This window comes from Cherax quadricarinatus, chromosome 87 (genome assembly GCF_038502225.1).
Source record: "Cherax quadricarinatus isolate ZL_2023a chromosome 87, ASM3850222v1, whole genome shotgun sequence".
Taxonomy (NCBI): Eukaryota; Metazoa; Arthropoda; class Malacostraca; order Decapoda; family Parastacidae; genus Cherax; species Cherax quadricarinatus.
Window position 1 is genome coordinate 14,554,949 of NC_091378.1, and position 22,516 is coordinate 14,577,464.

The 22,516-nt window shown below is 49.0% G+C and overlaps 1 protein-coding gene across 2 annotated transcripts in view; it reads left to right on the forward strand.

Moving 5' to 3' along the window:
* Positions 1-22,516, forward strand: part of LOC138855264 (sodium-coupled monocarboxylate transporter 1-like) — a 130,451-nt gene that overhangs the window by 103,754 nt on the left and 4,181 nt on the right. For both annotated transcript variants that reach the window (XM_070103760.1, XM_070103761.1), the window contains 2 exons: positions 257-475; positions 15,360-15,478. In XM_070103760.1, the coding sequence (XP_069959861.1) occupies positions 257-475; positions 15,360-15,478 (338 nt within the window). The remainder of the gene's footprint in view (positions 1-256; positions 476-15,359; positions 15,479-22,516) is intronic.

Below are 22,516 nucleotides of genomic sequence, written 5' to 3' on the forward strand. Positions count from 1 at the left end.
ATCAGACCCTGATGCACCACGAAGCCTGGTCTCACACCGAGCCACGGGGGCGTTGGACCCCTAGACCCTCTCCAGGTATACTCTAGGTACTCCAGAAAACTAAGTTAAATTTAATTTTTTAAAGTAAGAGTTTTTTTTTACCTATGTGACATTTTTCACAGCAAATTTTTTGCGTTCAAATAAATTTTGATTTTTGTTTATTTTAAAAATCTAACAGAACAAGACTTATTTAAAACCACTTATTGATTTTTTGCAGACTTTGCAGTTTCTTTATAATGGGATTGTTTGTGCTGTGTGGTATATTCTACTTCTGTGGCCTCGTCGCCTATGCTGTCTACAACAACTGTGATCCTTTAACCTCGGGAAGAATAACAAAACCTGACGAGATTTTGCCTTATCTGGTAACAGATAAGTTGAATCACCTACCAGGGTTGTCAGGGCTCTTCGTAGCTGCGGTATACAGCGGTGTTCTCAGGTCAGATTTTAAACCAATGTATTAATGTATTATGGGTCCTGAAGGCTCCACTTTCCTGACCAATTTTGTTTCACTTTGTGTCCTACTACCTACAGGATGGTCATGGGAGGCATAAAAAAGTTACCAAACTGATCAAAACAACTTGCATATTAAGCAAATCTATCAGTAGTTGAATCCAGTTCCATGATATATCTGCACTTCTAGGTTAATCTCCAGCACAATTACAATAAGTTGACTTATTTACACTTTTGCTAACTTAACCCCCACCAAAAAAACACTGATATACGTAAACTTTTGGGTTAAATCTCTGCAATATTACTTATGATATATTTGCACTTTTGCTTTGATATGTTCCAGCAAAACTTCCTTGACATATCTACTCAGTTATTCCCCATCAAAGTTATACTGACAGTCTTTCATCAGCAAAGTTAAGCCCAACAAAAATTTCCTAAGACATATCTTCTCTTTCTCTGGTCAAAGTCATAGAAAAAATTACACTGACGGTGACCAAGTCATCAACTGTTGCTTCTCTCTACACCTTCCACTGTCCACCGTCCTCGTCCTCATGTCTCTACACCTTCCACTGTCCACCGTCCTCGTTCTTATGTCTCTACACCTTCCACTGTCCACCGTCCTCGTTCTTATGTCTCTACACCTTCCACTGTCCACCGTCCTCGTTCTTATGTCTCTACACCTTCCACTGTCCACCGTCCTCGTCCTCATGTCTCTACACCTTCCACTGTCCACCGTCCTCGTTCTTATGTCTCTACACCTTCCACTGTCCACCGTCCTCGTTCTTATGTCTCTACACCTTCCACTGTCCACCGTCCTCGTTCTTATGTCTCTACACCTTCCACTGTCCACCGTCCTCGTTCTTATGTCTCTACACCTTCCACTGTCCACCGTCCTCGTTCTTATGTCTCTACACCTTCCACTGTCCACCGTCCTCGTTCTTATGTCTCTACACCTTCCACTGTCCACCGTCCTCGTTCTTATGTCTCTACACCTTCCACTGTCCACCGTCCTCGTTCTTATGTCTCTACACCTTCCACTGTCCACCGTCCTCGTTCTTATGTCTCTACACCTTCCACTGTCCACCGTCCTCGTTCTTATGTCTCTACACCTTCCACTGTCCACCGTCCTCGTTCTCATGTCTCTACACCTTCCACTGTCCACCGTCCTCGTCCTCATGTCTCTACACCTTCCACTGTCCACCGTCCTCGTTCTTATGTCTCTACACCTTCCACTGTCCACCGTCCTCGTTCTTATGTCTCTACACCTTCCACTGTCCACCGTCCTCGTCCTCATGTCTCTACACCTTCCACTGTCCACCGTCCTCGTCCTCATGTCTCTACACCTTCCACTGTCCACCGTCCTCGTCCTCATGTCTCTACACCTTCCACTGTCCACCGTCCTCGTTCTTATGTCTCTACACCTTCCACTGTCTACCGTCCTCGTTCTTATGTCTCTACACCTTCCACTGTCCACCGTCCTCGTCCTCATGTCTCTACACCTTCCACTGTCCACCGTCCTCGTTCTTATGTCTCTACACCTTCCACTGTCCACCGTCCTCGTTCTTATGTCTCTACACCTTCCACTGTCCACCGTCCTCGTCCTCATGTCTCTACACCTTCCACTGTCCACCGTCCTCGTCCTCATGTCTCTACACCTTCCACTGTCCACCGTCCTCGTCCTCATGTCTCTACACCTTCCACTGTCCACCGTCCTCGTTCTTATGTCTCTACACCTTCCACTGTCTACCGTCCTCGTTCTTATGTCTCTACACCTTCCACTGTCCACCGTCCTCGTTCTTATGTCTCTACACCTTCCACTGTCCACCGTCCTCGTTCTTATGTCTCTACACCTTCCACTGTCCACCGTCCTCGTTCTTATGTCTCTACACCTTCCACTGTCCACCGTCCTCGTCCTCATGTCTCTACACCTTCCACTGTCCACCGTCCTCGTTCTTATGTCTCTACACCTTCCACTGTCCACCGTCCTCGTTCTTATGTCTCTACACCTTCCACTGTCCACCGTCCTCGTTCTTATGTCTCTACACCTTCCACTGTCCACCGTCCTCGTCCTCATGTCTCTACACCTTCCACTGTCCACCGTCCTCGTTCTTATGTCTCTACACCTTCCACTGTCCACCGTCCTCGTTCTTATGTCTCTACACCTTCCACTGTCCACCGTCCTCGTTCTTATGTCTCTACACCTTCCACTGTCCACCGTCCTCGTTCTTATGTCTCTACACCTTCCACTGTCCACCGTCCTCGTTCTTATGTCTCTACACCTTCCACTGTCCACCGTCCTCGTTCTTATGTCTCTACACCTTCCACTGTCCACCGTCCTCGTCCTCATGTCTCTACACCTTCCACTGTCCACCGTCCTCGTTCTTATGTCTCTACACCTTCCACTGTCCACCGTCCTCGTTCTTATGTCTCTACACCTTCCACTGTCCACCGTCCTCGTCCTCATGTCTCTACACCTTCCACTGTCCACCGTCCTCGTCCTCATGTCTCTACACCTTCCACTGTCCACCGTCCTCGTCCTCATGTCTCTACACCTTCCACTGTCCACCGTCCTCGTTCTTATGTCTCTACACCTTCCACTGTCTACCGTCCTCGTTCTTATGTCTCTACACCTTCCACTGTCCACCGTCCTCGTTCTTATGTCTCTACACCTTCCACTGTCCACCGTCCTCGTTCTTATGTCTCTACACCTTCCACTGTCCACCGTCCTCGTTCTTATGTCTCTACACCTTCCACTGTCCACCGTCCTCGTCCTCATGTCTCTACACCTTCCACTGTCCACCGTCCTCGTTCTTATGTCTCTACACCTTCCACTGTCCACCGTCCTCGTTCTTATGTCTCTACACCTTCCACTGTCCACCGTCCTCGTTCTTATGTCTCTACACCTTCCACTGTCCACCGTCCTCGTCCTCATGTCTCTACACCTTCCACTGTCCACCGTCCTCGTCCTCATGTCTCTACACCTTCCACTGTCCACCGTCCTCGTCCTCATGTCTCTACACCTTCCACTGTCCACCGTCCTCGTTCTTATGTCTCTACACCTTCCACTGTCTACCGTCCTCGTTCTTATGTCTCTACACCTTCCACTGTCCACCGTCCTCGTTCTTATGTCTCTACACCTTCCACTGTCCACCGTCCTCGTTCTTATGTCTCTACACCTTCCACTGTCCACCGTCCTCGTTCTTATGTCTCTACACCTTCCACTGTCCACCGTCCTCGTCCTCATGTCTCTACACCTTCCACTGTCCACCGTCCTCGTTCTTATGTCTCTACACCTTCCACTGTCCACCGTCCTCGTTCTTATGTCTCTACACCTTCCACTGTCCACCGTCCTCGTTCTTATGTCTCTACACCTTCCACTGTCCACCGTCCTCGTCCTCATGTCTCTACACCTTCCACTGTCCACCGTCCTCGTTCTTATGTCTCTACACCTTCCACTGTCCACCGTCCTCGTTCTTATGTCTCTACACCTTCCACTGTCCACCGTCCTCGTTCTTATGTCTCTACACCTTCCACTGTCCACCGTCCTCGTTCTTATGTCTCTACACCTTCCACTGTCCACCGTCCTCGTTCTTATGTCTCTACACCTTCCACTGTCCACCGTCCTCGTTCTTATGTCTCTACACCTTCCACTGTCCACCGTCCTCGTCCTCATGTCTCTACACCTTCCACTGTCCACCGTCCTCGTTCTTATGTCTCTACACCTTCCACTGTCCACCGTCCTCGTTCTTATGTCTCTACACCTTCCACTGTCCACCGTCCTCGTCCTCATGTCTCTACACCTTCCACTGTCCACCGTCCTCGTCCTCATGTCTCTACACCTTCCACTGTCCACCATCCTCGTCCTCATGTTTCTACACCTTCCACTGTCCACCGTCCTCGTAATCATGTCTCTACATCTTTCACTGTCTACCGTCCTCGTTCTTATGTCTCTACACCTTCCACTGTCCACCGTCCTCGTTCTTATGTCTCTACACCTTCCACTGTCCACCGTCCTCGTTCTTATGTCTCTACACCTTCCACCTGTCCACCGTCCTCGTTCTTATGTCTCCACACCTTCCACTGTCCCACGTCCTGGTCCTCTTGTCTCTACACCTTCCACTGTCCACCGTCCTCGTCCTTATGTCTCTACACCTTCCACTGTCCACCGTCCTCGTCCTTATGTCTCTACACCTTCCACTGTCCACCGTCCTCGTTCTTATGTCTCTACACCTTCCACCTGTCCACCGTCCTCGTCCTCATGTCTCTACACCTTCCACTGTCCACCGTCCTCGTTCTTATGTCTCACACCTTCCACTGTCCACCGTCCTCGTTCTTATGTCTCTACACCTTCCACTGTCCACCGTCCTCGTTCTTATGTCTCTACACCTTCCACTGTCCACCGTCCTCGTTCTTATGTCTCTACACCTTCCACTGTCCACCGTCCTCGTTCTTATGTCTCTACACCTTCCACTGTCCACCGTCCTCGTTCTTATGTCTCTACACCTTCCACTGTCCACCGTCCTCGTCCTCATGTCTCTACACCTTCCACTGTCCACCGTCCTCGTTCTTATGTCTCTACACCTTCCACTGTCCACCGTCCTCGTCCTCATGTCTCTGCACCTTCCACTGTCCACCGTCCTCGTCCTCATGTCTCTACACCTTCCACTGTCCACCATCTTCGTCCTCATGTTTCTACAGCTTCCACTGTCCAACGTCGTCGTCCTCATGTATCTACACCTTCCACTGTCCACCGTCCTCGTCCTCATGTCTCTACACCTTCCACTGTCCACCGTCCTCGTAATCATGTCTCTACATCTTTCACTGTCCTCGTCCTCATGTCTCCATCTTTCACTGTCCTCGTCATCATGTCTCTACACCTTCCACTGTCCACCGTCCTCGTCATCATGTCTCTACACCTTCCACTACCCACTGTCCTCGTCATCAAGTCTCTTCATCTTCCACTGTCCTCGTCATCAAGTCTCTTCATCTTCCACTGTCCTCGTCATCAAGTCTCTTCATCTTCCACTGTCCTCGTCATCATGTCTTTATATTACACAGTTAAAGTCAATATAAAGAAGTTTCACCTGCTGAAGCATCACTAAACAAACATAACAGCTGCTCCAAATGATTTGTATTTTTTAACTCCAACATTTCTACGTTTTTGGTGGGCTGATCTCCGGCTCTCTCTCTCTCTCTCTTTCTCTCTCTCTCTCTCTCTCTCTCTCTTTTTTTTTTTTTTACACAGGGTTTGACAAGGTTAAGGATCCCTAGCTTTATTGACAGCTATTTACAGGTTAAGGATTCCTAACTTTATTGGCAAGCTAAGAGCTGTTACCTACATCAGCTCATTTGAAAGCATTTTTATTGTTATGAGACATACAAGTAGGGAACAGGATGAAGTTGGAGCCATCTGTGGGCCAGCATTTTCATTTGATCAACTGACGTTATCTCGTTGACATCATTATGCTGTACGAATGTGTTCCATACTCGAGTCATCATGGGTATGTATGATCTCAGATGGAGTGATGTTCTGGAGAAGGGTACAGCCAGAGTGAAGTTGCTGCTTTCTGCCCGTCTTGTGGCATAAAAGCTTGTTTCACGCTGTCCTCGAAGTGGATCCAAGTGTGGTATTTTGACAATATTGGCCTTGTACATAACAGTAAGGCCACCCACATCCCTCCTATGTTGAAGGCTCTGCTGAAATGACAGATCTATCCAGGATGGGTCCAGGCGAGAGATGAGACGTCTTCTCTGTTCTCTACTCTGTCAAGCAGTCGCAGATGAGAGGGGGCAGGCAAACCAAGAAAGTGGAGCATACTCAAGGTGTGAGCGTACTTGTGCCTCGTACAGGATCTTGCAACCCCTACTGTCAAGCAGATGCGAGATACGGCGAAGTGCTGTAAGCTTCCTGGCTGCCTTGTTTGCAAGATTTACAACATGGTTCTTCCTCTCTCTCTCTCTCTCTCTCTCTCTCTCTCTCTCTCTCTCTCTCTCTCTCTCTCTCTCTCTCTCTCTCTCTCTCTCTCTCTCTCTCTCTCTCTCTCTCTCTCTCTCTCTCTCTTTCTCTCTCTCTCTCTCTCTCTCTCTCTCTCTCTCTCTCTCCTCTCTCTCTCTCTCTCTCTCTCTTTCTCTCTCTCTCTCTCTCTCTCTCTCTCTCTCTCTCTCTCTCTCTCTCTCTCTCTCTCTCTCTCTCTCTCTCTCTCTCTCCCTCTCTCTCTCTCTCTCTCTCTCTCTCTCTCTCTCTCTCTCTCTCTCTCGCTCTCTCTCGCTCTCTCTCTCTCTCTCTCTCTCTCTCTCTCTCTCTCTCTCTCTCTCTCTCTCTCTCTCTCTCTCTCTCTCTCTCTCTCTCTCTCTCTCTCTCTCTCTCTCTCTCTCTCTCTCTCTCTCTCTCTCTCTCTCTCTCTCTCTCTCTCTCTCTCTCTCTCTCTCTCTCTCTCTCTCTCTTAAATCCTCTGTCACAAAGCTGCTTCAACTGTCCACATTTTATGTCTGGAAACGTACTGGAAATGCACACCGGTAAGCTGTCCTAATATACATATACAGTTAGAAATAGTAATACAAATATCCAGATCTTCACTTTAAGGAGGTTATTAGTAGAATATTCAAGGGGTTACTATTAGAACTAGAGTAAATCAACTATTCAAATCACATTATGAAGCTCTGTGTAGTCTGCAGTCAATCAAACAAACGGGCTTCCACATGGATAAATTGCCATTTTTGTGAAAATTGGTGTCACGCCCCTTGTGCAGATATCCAAGAACTAGCTACAAGCAGTGTTAAATCAGGGAAGTGTTTTTGGGTATGTCCAAATGAGATAAATCTGTGGACTAAAATCACAAGGGTATTAAAAGAGGTCAACATCAAAGCTGCTTTCATAGACAACCTGGAAGCTTTCTACAACAGATGGGAAAATAAAAAGTCTGGGCTGAATGGTACTGCCCTTGATACTGGCCATGTAGTCAGAAACTGTAAGGCTGGAGATGATGTCCTGGTAGTAAGTAAACGTGGGGCTGATAGTGCTGTCGTGGGAGACAGTAATGGTGAAGCTGGAGGTGCTGTCCTCGGAGACAGTAATGGTGAAGCTGGAGGTGCTGCCCAGGTAGACAGTTATGGTGAAGCTGGAGGTGCTGTCCTGGGAGACAGTAATGGTGAAGCTGGAGGTGCTGTCCTGGGAGACAGTAATAGTGAGGATGGAGGTGCTGTCCTGGTAGACAGTTATGGTGAAGCTGGAGGTGCTGTCCTCGGAGACAGTAATGGTGAAGCAGGAGGTGCTGCCCAGGTAGACAGTTATGGTGAAGCTGGAGGTACTGTCCTGGGAGACAGTAATGGTGAAGCTGGAGGTGCTGTCCTGGGAGACAGTAATAGTGAGGATGGAGGTGCTGTCCTGGTAGACAGTTATGGTGAAGCTGGAGGTGCTGTCCTCGGAGACAGTAATGGTGAGGATGGAGGTGCTGCCCAGGTAGACAGTTATGGTGAAGCTGGAGGTGCTGTCCTGGGAGACAGTAATGGTGAAGCTGGAGGTGCTGTCCTGGGAGACAGTAATAGTGAGGATGGAGGTGCTGTCCTGGTAGACAGTTATGGTGAAGCTGGAGGTGCTGTCCTCGGAGACAGTAATGGTGAGGATGGAGGTGCTGCCCTGGTAGACAGTTATGGTGAAGCTGGAGGTGCTGTCCTCGGAGACACTAATGGTGAGGATGGAGGTTCTGTCCTGGTAGACAGTTATGGTGAAGCTGGAGGTGCTGTCCTCGGAGACAGTAATGGTGAGGATGGAGGTGCTGTCCTCGGAGACAGTAATGGTGATGATGGAGGTGCTGTCCTGGGAGACAGTAATGGTGAAGCTGGAGGTTCTGTCCTGGGAGACAGTAATGGTGAGGATGGAGATGCTGTCCTGGGAGACAGTAATGGTGAAGCTGGAGGTGCTGTCCTGGTAGACAGTAATGGTGAAGCTGGAGGTGCTGTCCTGGGAGACAGTAATGGTGAGGATGGAGGTGCTGTCCTGAGAGACAGAAATGGTGAGGATGGAGGTGCTGTCCTGGGAGACAGTAATGGTGAGGATGGAAGTGCTGTCCTTGGAGACAGAAATGGTGAGGATGAATGTGCTGTCCTGGGAGGCAGTAATGGTGAGGATAGAGGTGCTGTCCTGGGAGGCAGTAATGGTGAAGATGGAGGTGCTGTCCTGGGAGACAGTAATGGTGAGGATGGAGGTGCTGTCCTCTGAGACAGAAATGGTGAGGATGAAGGTGCTGTCCTGGGAGACAGTAATGGTGAGGATGGAGGTGCTGTCCTGGGAGACAGTAATGGTGAGGATGGAGGTGCTGTCCTGGGAGACAGTAATGGTGAAGATGGAGGTGCTGTCCTGGGAGACAGTAATGGTGAGGATGGAGATGCTGTCCTGGGAGGCAGTAATGGTGAGGATGGAGGTGCTGTCCTGGGAGACAGTAATGGTGAGGATGGAGATGCTGTCCTGGGAGGCAGTAATGGTGAGGATGGAGGTGCTGTCCTGGGAGACAGTAATGGTGAGGATGGAGATGCTGTCCTGGGAGACAGTAATGGTGAGGATGGAGGTGCTGTCCAGGGAGATAGTAATGGTGAGGATGGAGGTGCTGTCCTGGGAGACAGTAATGGTGAGGATGGAGATGCTGTCCTGGGAGGCAGTAATGGTGAGGATGGAGGTGCTGTCCTGGGAGACAGTAATGGTGAGGATGGAGATGCTGTCCTGGGAGACAGTAATGGTGAGGATGGAGATGCTGTCCTGGGAGGCAGTAATGGTGAGGATGGAGGTGCTGTCCTGGGAGACAGTAATGGTGAGGATGGAGATGCTGTCCTGGGAGACAGTAATGGTGAGGATGGAGATGCTGTCCTGGGAGACAGTAATGGTGAGGATGGAGATGCTGTCCTGGGAGGCAGTAATGGTGAGGATGGAGGTGCTGTCCTGGGAGACAGTAATGGTGAGGATGGAGATGCTGTCCTGGGAGGCAGTAATGGTGAGGATGGAGGTGCTGTCCTGGGAGACAGTAATGGTGAGGATGGAGATGCTGTCCTGGGAGGCAGTAATGGTGAGGATGGAGGTGCTGTCCTGGGAGACAGTAATGGTGGGGATGGAGGTGCTGTCCTGGGAGACAGTAATGGTGAGGATGGAGGTGCTGTCCTGGGAGGCAGTAATGGTGAGGATGGAGATGCTGTCCTGGGAGACAGTAATGGTGAGGATGGAGATGCTGTCCTGGGAGACAGTAATGGTGAGGATGGAGGTGCTGTCCTGGGAGGCAGTAATGGTGAGGATGGAGATGCTGTCCTGGGAGACAGTAATGGTGAGGATGGAGATGCTGTCCTGGGAGACAGTAATGGTGAGGATGGAGATGCTGTCCTGGGAGGCAGTAATGGTGAGGATGGAGGTGCTGTCCTGGGAGACAGTAATGGTGGGGATGGAGGTGCTGTCCTGGGAGACAGTAATGGTGAGGATGGAGGTGCTGTCCTGGGAGACAGTAATGGTGAGGATGGAGGTGCTGTCCTGGGAGACAGTAATGGTGAGGATGGAGATGCTGTCCTGGGAGGCAGTAATGGTGAGGATGGAGGTGCTGTCCTGGGAGACAGTAATGGTGAGGATGGAGGTGCTGTCCTGGGAGACAGTAATGGTGAGGATGGAGATGCTGTCCTGGGAGACAGTAATGGTGAGGATGGAGGTGCTGTCCTGGGAGACAGTAATGGTGAGGATGGAGATGCTGTCCTGGGAGGCAGTAATGGTGAGGATGGAGGTGCTGTCCTGGGAGACAGTAATGGTGAGGATGGAGGTGCTGTCCTGGGAGACAGTAATGGTGAGGATGGAGGTGCTGTCCTGGGAGACAGTAATGGTGAGGATGGAGGTGCTGTCCTGGGAGACAGTAATGGTGAGGATGCTGTCCTGGATGGTGGTGCTGTCCTGGGAGACAGTAATGGTGAGGATGGAGATGCTGTCCTGGGAGACAGTATGGATGGTCCTGAGACAGTAATGGATGGGTGCTGTCCTGGGAGACAGTAATGGTAGCTGGATGCTGTCCTGGGAGACAGTAATGATGGAGGTGCTGTCCTGGGAGACAGTAATGGTGAGGATGGAGGCAGTAATGGTGATGATGGAGGTGCTGTCCTGGGAGACAGTAATGGTGAGGATGGAGGTGCTGTCCTGGGAGACAGTAATGGTGAGGATGGAGATGCTGTCCTGGGAGACAGTAATGGTGAGGATGGAGATGCTGTCCTGGGAGACAGTAATGGTGGGGATGGAGATGCTGTCCTGGGAGACAGTAATGGTGAGGATGGAGATGCTGTCCTGTGAGACAGTAATGGTGAGGATGGAGATGCTGTCCTGGGAGACAGTAATGGTGAGGATGGAGATGCTGTCCTGGGAGACAGTAATGGTGGGGATGGAGATGCTGTCCTGGGAGACAGTAATGGTGAGGATGGAGGTGCTGTCCTGGGAGACAGTAATGGTGAGGATGGAGGTGCTGTCCTGGGAGACAGTAATGGTGAGGATGGAGGTGCTGTCCTGGGAGACAGTAATGGTGAGGATGGAGGTGCTGTCCTGGGAGACAGTAATGGTGAGGATGGAGATGCTGTCCTGGGAGACAGTAATGGTGAGGATGGAGATGCTGTCCTGGGAGACAGTAATGGTGAGGATGGAGATGCTGTCCTGGGAGACAGTAATGGTGAGGATGGAGATGCTGTCCTGGGAGACAGTAATGGTGAGGATGGAGGTGCTGTCCTGGGAGACAGTAATGGTGAGGATGGAGGTGCTGTCCTGGGAGACAGTAATGGTGAGGATGGAGGTGCTGTCCTGGGAGACAGTAATGGTGAGGATGGAGGTGCTGTCCTGGGAGACAGTAATGGTGAGGATGGAGATGCTGTCCTGGGAGACAGTAATGGTGAGGATGGAGATGCTGTCCAGGTAGTCAGTAAATGTTCGCAGGAGGGAATGCATATAAATGACCTCGAGGGAGACAGGAGCTGTAGTGAGGAAACAAGTGTAGTCAAGGACAAGATAAAACCAATATTACAAACTAGTAATACCACAGGAGATAGCAAACAAGGGGACTCCACTAGCATTAGTAAGGATATATTACCAGAAACAACTGGTGAGAGCTCCATTGTTAGTACTATTGAGGATAGGAATGAGACAGGTAAACATGCACCAACAGGAAATACAGTCACAGAAACCCAAGGCAAACGGAAACCAAGCCTGTGCACATACTATGCACTTGGTATCTGCAGGCATGGGAAATCTAGAAAAACGGATGGGACGTGCAACTATGACCACCCTAGAAAATGCTGGGCCCATATGACTACAGGAAAATGCAAACTCACTTCCTGTAAACTTTTTCACCCTGAAATGTGTCCCTCTTCAGTACAGGAAAGACTGTGCTATAACTTAAATTTCCAGGCACACCATCTAAAGGGGACAAAAAGATACAAAACATCCAGGCCATGGGAAAACCTGGGTAGCCACAGCTACTCAAAAGGGGGAGTTTTTTTAGTGCCAGGAAGGAAAAAAACTGGCAGGAAATGGCGGAAATCATACGCTAATCCAGTCATTTCTAGAGTGGAACCATAGTCGATGGCCTCGACTCCAAACCAACAGATGCAGATACTAGTGCCGGAAAAAAAAGTCCCCCCCTGTACCACCAATACCACCAGTCCGATGACATTCTTCTTTGCAAATATACAGGGTATAAAGCCAGCAACGAACAACAAAATGCCTTTCATCCGTGGACTGCTTGCAGAGGCAAAGGCAATGTTTGCGGCTTTCACAGAGACCCACATAAAGGATCACTTAGACAACGAAATATGGATCCCATGTTACATCCTATACAGATGCGACAGAGTGAACAGGCAAAAGGGAGTCACTTGTTTGCACAGAACTGCTTAATGCCTCAAATGATGTAGTGGAAGTTTTAGCAGTAAAGATCGAGAACCAAAACATAGTCATTGTGGTAGTCTACAAGCCTCCGGATGCAACGTCCCAGCAATTCCACGAATAGCTGTCAAAAATTGACCACTCTCTGGAAAATCTGCCAGCTCCTGCCCCCAACATCTTGCTCCTTGGGGATTTCAACTTGAGGCACCTAAAATGGATGAATATAGCAAATAATATTGTTGCAGTGATAACACCAGGAGGCAGCTCCGATGAGAACTCACACACACACACGAGCTTTTAAATCTCTGCACAAAATTCAACTTAAACCAGCAAATAATAGAGCCTACTAGATTGGAGAATAAACTGGATCTCATCTTCACTAACAATGATGATCTGATACGAAATGTCACCATATCAAAAAAATATGCTCAGATCACAACATAATCGAGGTTCAGACATGTATACGCGGAGCCCCAGAACGACAAAATGAGATTAGTCACGAGGGAGCCTTCACCATATTCAACTTCAATAGCAAGAACATAAAGTGGGACCAAGTAAATCAAGTTCTAAACGATATAAGCTGGGAAGATAGACTAAGCAACACAGACCCCAACTTATGCCTAGAACAGATTAACTGGGTGGTGCTCAATGTATGCTCAAGGCTTATTCCTTTAATTAAGACAAAGGAGTAGTAGAAGTAAAATAGAAAGAGACAGGCGCTCCCTTTACAGACGACGGAAAAGAATAACAGAGCGGCTAAAAGAGGCCAATATATCTGAGTCACTGGTCAGAGAAATATCAAACATCGAACTTAAGCTAAACGGATCTTATAAGAGTCAGGAATCGTGGGAAGAACTAAAAGCCATAAATGAAATCGAAAGAAACCCAAAGTATTTCTTTTCTTATACCAAATCAAAGTCGAGAACAACATCCAGTATTGGGCCCCTACTTAAACAAGATGGGTCCTACACAGATGACACCAAGGAAATGAGTAAGCTACTCAAGTCCCAATATGACTCAGTTTCTAGCAAGCCGCTAACCAGACTGAGGGTTGAAGATCAAAATGATTTTTTATGAACCACAGAATTTGGTTAACACAAGCCTATCTGATATTATCCTGACGCCAAATGACTTCGAACAGGCGATAAATGACATGCCCATGTGCTCTGCCCCAGGGCCAGACTCATGGAACTCTGTGTTCATCAAGAACTGCAAGAAGCCCCTATCAGGTGCTTTTACCATCCTATGGAGAGGGAGCATGGACACGGAGGTCGTCTCACAGTTACTAAAAACAACAGACATAGCCCCACTCCACAAAGGGGGCAGTAAAGCAATAGCAAAGAACTACAGACCGATAGCACTAACATCCCACATCACAAAAATCTTTGAAAGGGTTCTAAGAAGCAAGATCACCACCCATCTAGATACTCATCAGTTACACAACCCAGGGCAACATGGGTTTAGAGCAGGTCGCTGCTGTCTGTCTCAGCTACTGGATCACTACGACAATGTCCTAGATGCACTAGAAGACAAAAAGAATGCATATGTAATATATACAGACTTTGAAAAAGCCTTCGACAAGTGTGACCATGGCGTAATAGCGCACAAAATGCGTGCTAAAGGAATAACAGGAAAAGTTGGTAGATGGATCTATAATTTCCACACAAACAGAACACAAAGAGTACTAGTCAAAGTAAAGTCTGAGGCGGCTACGGTGAGAAGCTCCGTTCCACAAGGCACAGTACTCGCTCCCACATTGTTTCTCATCCTCATATCCGACATAGACAAGGATGTCAGCCACAGCACCGTGTCTTCCTTTGCAGATGACACCTGAATCTGCATGACAGTGTATTCCATTGCAGACACTGCAAGGCTTCAGGCGGACATCAACTAAATCTTTCAATGGGCTGCAGAAAACAATATGAAGTTCAACGATCAGAAATTTAAATTACTCCGATATGGTAAACATGAGGAAATTAAAACTTCATCAGAGTACAAAACAAATTCCTTCCACGAAATAAAGCGAAAAACCAACGTCAAAGACCTGGGAGTGATCATGTCGGAGGATCTCACCTTCAAGGACTATAACATTGTATTAATCACATCTGCTAGAAAAATTACAGGATGGATAATGAGAACCTTCAAAACTAGGGATGCCAAGCCCATGATGACACTCTTCAGGTCACTTGTTCTATCTAGGCTGGAATATTGCTGCACACTAACAGCACCTTTCAAGGCAGGTGAAATTGCTGACCTAGAAAATGTACAGAGAACCTTCACGGCGCGCATAACGGAGATAAAACACCTCAATTACTGGGAGCGCTTGAGGTTCCTAAACCTGTATTCCATGGAACGCAGGAGGGAGAGATACATGATTATATACACCTGGAAAATCCTAGAGGGACTAGTACCGAACTTGCACACGAAAATCACTCACTACGAAAGCAAGACTCAGCAGACGATGCAACATCCCCCCAATGAAAAGCAGGGGTGTCACTAGTACGTTAAGAGACAATACAATAAGTTTCAGGGGCCCGAGACTGTTCAACTGCCTCCCAGCATACATCAGGGGGATTACCAATAGACCCCTGGCTGTCTTTAAGCAGGGAATGGACAAACACCTAAAGTCGGTACCTGACCAGCCGGGCTGTGGCTCGTACGTTGGATTGCGTGCAGCCAGCAGTAACAGCCTGGTTGATCAGGCTCTGATCCAACAGGAGGCCTAGTCACAGACCTGGCCGCGGGGGCGTTGACCCCCGAAACTCTCTCCAGGTAAACTCCAGGTACCTATATATGACTGACATTTCACATTTCACAATTTTAGCACTGGCGTTCATATTGGTTAAAATAATATATATTATAAAAATAATGATATAAATGCCAGAACCATTATTTGGTGGTTTCAATACTTTTAAATTTATTTTTTATACGTATATTATTGTAGCCACGGCATTGAAATAAATTATATATATTGTGTTGACCCCAACAGTTCACTGTCATCAGTCGGGCACGCCATAGCTTGTGTTATCTGGGTCGACTACCTGAGAGACCTGCCTTACTTTAGTAACGTCAGTCAACGTCGCTCTACCAACATTGTTAAGATTTTGTGTAAGACATTATGTATATTTTGTAGTTACTAACTGGGAATAATGATGTAAATTAATATTTATAAAGGTACAGGGAAAAAAATCGCAGATTAAGCTTCTATTGTCGAGTTGTTTACGTCTCCTACACAAAGATCTTCAGTCCACAGAGACAATAATTGTAGGATAAGATTTCGTTCGGATTTTTAACCCCGGAGGGTTAGCCACCTAGGATAACCCAAGAAAGTCAGTGCGTCATCGAGGACTGTCTAACTTATTTCCATTGGGGTAATTAATCTTGTCCCCCAGGATGCGACCCACCAGTCGACTAACACCCAGGTACATATTTGCTGCTAGGTGAACAGGACAACAGGTGTAAGGAAACGTGTCGAAATGTTTCCACCCGCCGGGAATCGAACCCAGGCCCTCCGTGTGTGAAGCGGGAGCTTTAGCCACCAGGCCACCGGGTCACCTATGTTAGTGTATGTCATCTCCCCTCAGAGGGCGCTAGTAAGCCTACCTCAGAGGGTGCTAGTAAGCCTACCTCAGAGGGCACTAGTAAGACTACCTCAGAGGGCGCTAGTAGGACTTCCTCAGAGGGCACTAGTAAGCCTACCTCAGAGGGCACTAGTAAGCCTACCTCAGAGGGCACTAGTAAGACTACCTCAGAGGGTGCTAGTAGGACTACCTCAGAGGGCACTAGTAAGCCTACCTCAGAGGGCACTAGTAAGCCTACCTCAGAGGGTGCTAGTAAGACTACCTCAGAGGGTGCTAGTAAGCCTACCTCAGAGGGCACTAGTAAGATTACCTCAGAGGGTGCTAGTAAGCCTACCTCAGAGGGTGCTAGTAAGACTACCTCAGAGGGTGCTAGTAAGACTACCTCAGAGGGTGCTAGTAAGCCTACCTCAGAGGGCACTAGTAAGACTACCTCAGAGGGTGCTAGTAAGACTACCTCAGAGGGTGCTAGTAAGACTACCTCAGAGGGCGCTAGTAGGACTACCTCAGAGGGCACTAGTAAGCCTACCTCAGAGGGCACTAGTAAGACTACCTCAGAGGGTGCTAGTAAGCCTACCTCAGAGGGCACTAGTAAGACTACCTCAGAGGGCGCTAGTAGGACTACCTCAGAGGGCACTAGTAAGCCTACCTCAGAGGGCACTAGTAAGCCTACCTCAGAGGGCACTAGTAAGACTACCTCAGAGGGTGCTAGTAAGACTACCTCAGAGGGCGCTAGTAAGACTACCTCAGAGGGCGCTAGTAAGCCTACCTCAGAGGGTGCTAGTAAGACTACCTCAGAGGGTGCTAGTAAGACTACCTCAGAGGGTGCTAGTAAGACTACCTCAGAGGGCGATAGTAAGCCTACCTCAGAGGGTGCTAGTAAGACTACCTCAGAGGGTGCTAGTAAGACTACCTCAGAGGGCGATAGTAAGCCTACCTCAGAGGGTGCTAGTAAGACTACCTCAGAGGGTGCTAGTAAGACTACCTCAGAGGGTGCTAGTAAGCCTACCTCAGAGGGCGATAGTAAGCCTACCTCAGAGGGCACTAGTAAGACTACCTCAGAGGGTGCTAGTAAGACTACCTCAGAGGGCGCTAGTAAGACTACCTCAGAGGGCGCTAGTAAGACTACCTCAGAGGGCGCTAGTAAGACTACCTAAGAGGGCGCTAGTAAGACTACCTCAGAGGGCGCTAGTAATACTACCTCAGAGGGTGCTACTAAGACTACCTCAGAGGGCGCTAGTAAGACTACCTCAGAGGGCGCTAGTAATCCTACCTGAGAGGGTGCTAGTAAACCTACCTCAGAGTGTGCTAGTAAGACTATCTCAGAGGGTGCTAGTAAGCCTACCTCAGAGGGTGCTAGTAAGACTACCTCAGAGTGTGCTAGTAAGCATACCTCAGAGGGCGCTAGTAAGACTACCTCAGAGTGTGCTAGTAAGACTACCTCAGAGGGTGCTAGTAAGACTACCTCAGAGGGCGCTAGTAAGACTACCTCAGAGGGCGCTAGTAAGACTACCTCAGAGGGTGCTAGTAAGACTACCTCAGAGGGTGCTAGTAAGACTACCTCAGAGGGCACTAGTAAGCCTACCTCAGAGGGCGCTAGTAAGACTACCTCAGAGGGCGCTAGTAAGACTACCTCAGAGGGCGCTAGTAAGACTACCTCAGAGGGCGCTAGTAAGACTACCTCAGAGGGCGCTAGTAAGCCTACCTCAGAGGGCACTAGTAAGCCTACCTCAGAGGGCGCTAGTAAGACTACCTCAGAGGGCACTAGTAAACCTACCTCAGAGGGCGCTAGTAAGACTACCTCAGAGGGTGCTAGTAAGACTACCTCAGAGGGCACTAGTAAGCCTACCTCAGAGGGCGCTAGTAAGACTACCTCAGAGGGTGCTAGTAAGACTACCTCAGAGGGCACTAGTAAGACTACCTCAGAGGGTGCTAGTAAGACTACCTCAGAGGGTGCTAGTAAGACTACCTCAGAGGGTGCTAGTAAGACTACCTCAGAGGGCGCTAGTAAGACTACCTCAGAGGGCGCTAGTAAGACTACCTCAGAGGGCGCTAGTAAGACTACCTCAGAGGGTGCTAGTAAGACTACCTCAGAGGGTGCTAGTAAGACTACCTCAGAGGGTGCTAGTAAGACTACCTCAGAGGGTGCTAGTAAGACTACCTCAGAGGGCGCTAGTAAGACTACCTCAGAGGGCGCTAGTAAGACTACCTCAGAGGGCGCTAGTAAGACTACCTTAGAGGGTGCTAGTAAGACTACCTCAGAGGGCGCTAGTAAGACTACCTCAGAGGGTGCTAGTAAGACTACCTCAGAGGGCGCTAGTAAGACTACCTCAGAGGGTGCTAGTAAGACTACCTCAGAGGGCGCTAGTAAGCCTACCTCAGAGGGCGCTAGTAAGCCTACCTCAGAGGGCACTAGTAAGCCTACCTCAGAGGGTGCTAGTAAGACTACCTCAGAGGGAGCTAGTAAGACTACCTCAGAGGGTGCTAGTAAGCCTACCTCAGAGGGTGCTAGTAAGCCTACCTCAGAGGGTGCTAGTAAGACTACCTCAGAGGGTGCTAGTAAGACTACCTCAGAGGGTGCTAGTAAGACTACCTCAGAGGGCGCTAGTAAGATTACCTCAGAGGGCGCTAGTAAGACTACCTCAGAGGGCGCTAGTAAGACTACCTCAGAGGGTGCTAGTAAGACTACCTCAGAGGGTGCTAGTAAGCCTACCTCAGAGGGCGCTCGTAAGACTACCTCAGAGGGTGCTAGTAAGACTACCTCAGAGGGCGCTAGTAAGACTACCTCAGAGGGCGCTAGTAAGACTACCTCAGAGGGTGCTAGTAAGACTACCTCAGAGGGCACTAGTAAGCCTACCTCAGAGGGTGCTAGTAAGCCTACCTCAGAGGGCGCTAGTAAGACTACCTCAGAGGGTGCTAGTAAGCCTACCTCAGAGGGCGCTAGTAAGACTACCTCAGAGGGTGCTTGTAAGCCTACCTCAGAGGGTGCTAGTAAGACTACCTCAGAGGGCGCTAGTAAGACTACCTCAGAGGGTGCTAGTAAGACTACCTCAGAGGGCGCTAGTAAGACTACCTCAGAATGTGCTAGTAAGACTACCTCAGAGGGCGCTAGTAAGACTACCTCAGAGGGTGCTAGTAAGACTACCTCAGAGGGCGCTAGTAAGACTACCTCAGAGGGTGCTAGTAAGCCTACCTCAGAGGGTGCTAGTAAGCCTACCTCAGAGGGCGCTAGTAAGACTACCTCAGAGGGTGCTAGTAAGAGTACCTCAGAGGGCGCTAGTAAGACTACCTCAGAGGGCGGTAGTAAGACTACCTCAGAGGGCGCTAGTAAGACTACCTCAGAGGGCGCTAGTAAGACTACCTCAGAGGGCGCTAGTAAGACTACCTCAGAGGGTGCTAGTAAGCCTACGTCAGAGGGCGCTAGTAAGACTACCTCAGAGGGTGCTAGTAAGACTACCTCAGAGGGCGCTAGTAAGACTACCTCAGAGGGTGCTAGTAAGACTACCTCAGAGGGCGCTAGTAAGACTACCTCAGAGGGCGCTAGTAAGACTACCTCAGAGGGTGCTAGTAAGCCTACCTCAGAGGGCGCTAGTAAGACTACCTCAGAGGGTGCTAGTAAGCCTACCTCAGAGGGCGCTAGTAAGACTACCTCAGAGGGTGCTAGTAAGACTACCTCAGAGGGCGCTAGTAAGACTACCTCAGAGGGTGCTAGTAAGACTACCTCAGAGGGTGCTAGTAAGCCTACCTCAGAGGGCGCTAGTAAGACTACCTCAGAGGGTGCTAGTAAGACTACCTCAGAGGGCGCTAGAAAGACTACCTCAGAGGGTGCTAGTAAGACTACCTCAGAGGGCGCTAGTAAGACTACCTCAGAGGGCGCTAGTAAGACTACCTCAGAGGGTGCTAGTAAGACTACCTCAGAGGGTGCTAGTAAGACTACCTCAGAGGGCGCTAGTAAGACTACCTCAGAGGGTGCTAGTAAGACTACCTCAGAGGGTGCTAGTAAGACTACCTCAGAGGGTGCTAGTAAGACTACCTCAGAGGGCGCTAGTAAGACTACCTCAGAGGGTGCTAGTAAGACTACCTCAGAGGGTGCTAGTAAGACTACCTCAGAGGGCGCTAGTAAGACTACCTCAGAGGGTGCTAGTAAGACTACCTCAGAGGGCGCTAGTAAGACTACCTCAGAGGGCGCTAGTAAGACTACCTCAGAGGGTGCTAGTAAGACTACCTCAGAGGGTGCTAGTAAGACTACCTCAGAGGGTGCTAGTAAGACTACCTCAGAGGGCGCTAGTAAGACTACCTCAGAGGGTGCTAGTAAGACTACCTCAGAGGGTGCTAGTAAGACTACCTCAGAGGGCGCTAGTAAGACTACCTCAGAGGGTGCTAGTAAGACTACCTCAGAGGGCGCTAGTAAGACTACCTCAGAGGGCGCTAGTAAGACTACATCAGAGGGCGCTAGTAAGACTACCTCAGAGGGCGCTAGTAAGACTACCTCAGAGGGTGCTAGTAAGACTACCTCAGAGTGTGCTAGTAAGACTACCTCAGAGGGTGCTAGTAAGACTACCTCAGAGGGCGCTAGTAAGACTACCTCAGAGGGTGCTAGTAAGACTACCTCAGAGGGTGCTAGTAAGACTACCTCAGAGGGTGCTAGTAAGACTACCTCAGAGTGTGCTAGTAAGACTACCTCAGAGGGTGCTAGTAAGACTACCTCAGAGGGCGCTAGTAAGACTACCTCAGAGGGTGCTAGTAAGACTACCTCAGAGTGTGCTAGTAAGACTACCTCAGAGGGTGCTAGTAAGACTACCTCAGAGGGCGCTAGTAAGACTACCTCAGAGGGTGCTAGTAAGACTACCTCAGAGGGTGCTAGTAAGACTACCTCAGAGTGTGCTAGTAAGACTACCTCAGAGGGCGCTAGTAAGACTACCTCAGAGGGTGCTAGTAAGACTACCTCAGAGGGTGCTAGTAAGACTACCTCAGAGTGTGCTAGTAAGACTACCTCAGAGGGCGCTAGTAAGACTACCTCAGAGGGTGCTAGTAAGACTACCTCAGAGGGTGCTAGTAAGACTACCTCAGAGGGCGCTAGTAAGACTACCTCAGAGGGTGCTAGTAAGACTACCTCAGAGGGCGCTAGTAAGACTACCTCAGAGGGTGCTAGTAAGACTACCTCAGAGGGTGCTAGTAAGACTACCTCAGAGGGTGCTAGTAAGACTACCTCAGAGGGCGCTAGTAAGACTACCTCAGAGGGTGCTAGTAAGACTACCTCAGAGGGTGCTAGTAAGACTACCTCAGAGGGTGCTAGTAAGACTACCTGAGAGGGCGCTAGTAAGACTACCTGAGAGGGCGCTAGTAAGACTACCTCAGAGGGTGCTAGTAAGACTACCTCAGAGGGTGCTAGTAAGACTACCTCAGAGGGTGCTAGTAAGACTACCTCAGAGGGTGCTAGTAAGACTACCTCAGAGGGCGCTAGTAAGACTACCTCAGAGGGTGCTAGTAAGACTACCTCAGAGGGTGCTAGTAAGACTTCGTCAGAGGGTGCTAGTAAGACTACCTCAGAGGGTGCTAGTAAGACTACCTCAGAGGGTGCTAGTAAGACTACCTCAGAGGGCGCTAGTAAGACTACCTCAGAGGGTGCTAGTAAGACTACCTCAGAGGGTGCTAGTAAGACTACCTCAGAGGGTGCTAGTAAGACTACCTGAGAGGGCGCTAGTAAGACTACCTCAGAGGGCGCTAGTAAGCCTACCTCAGAGGGCGCTAGTAAGACTACCTCAGAGGGTGCTAGTAAGACTACCTCAGAGGGTGCTAGTAAGACTACCTCAGAGGGTGCTAGTAAGACTACCTCAGAGGGTGCTAGTAAGACTACCTCAGAGGGTGCTAGTAAGACTACCTCAGAGGGTGCTAGTAAGACTACCTCAGAGGGTGCTAGTAAGACTACCTCAGAGGGCGCTAGTAAGACTACCTCAGAGGGTGCTAGTAAGACTACCTCAGAGGGTGCTAGTAAGACTTCGTCAGAGGGTGCTAGTAAGACTACCTCAGAGGGTGCTAGTAAGATTACCTCAGAGTGTGCTAGTAAGACTACCTCAGAGGGCGCTAGTAAGACTACCTCAGAGGGTGCTAGTAAGATTACCTCAGAGTGTGCTAGTAAGACTACCTCAGAGGGCGCTAGTAAGACTACCTCAGAGGGTGCTAGTAAGACTACCTCAGAGGGTGCTAGTAAGACTACCTCAGAGGGCGCTAGTAAGACTACCTCAGAGGGTGCTAGTAAGACTACCTTTTTATTACTGGAATCCAAAAAGTTCGACTTCCTCATAAAAAAAATACTATTTTTGGCACATTCTCTTTTAATTTTTCCTACTCTTAATAGGAGAGTTTTTTCACACAGCTAAAATAAAGATCTCTTTAAAAAAGAGAAAATGTATGTCATCTGATTAGAGATAATATTATATTATACCCATAAAGCTTAATTGTTTTCATCTCTTAGTTCACTATCGCTTCCTTTTTTCTGTTTCTTTGCCACAAAATTATTATCCTGCCTCTTATGTTACAATTGTTAAGTTTCTTAATTGAACTCCGC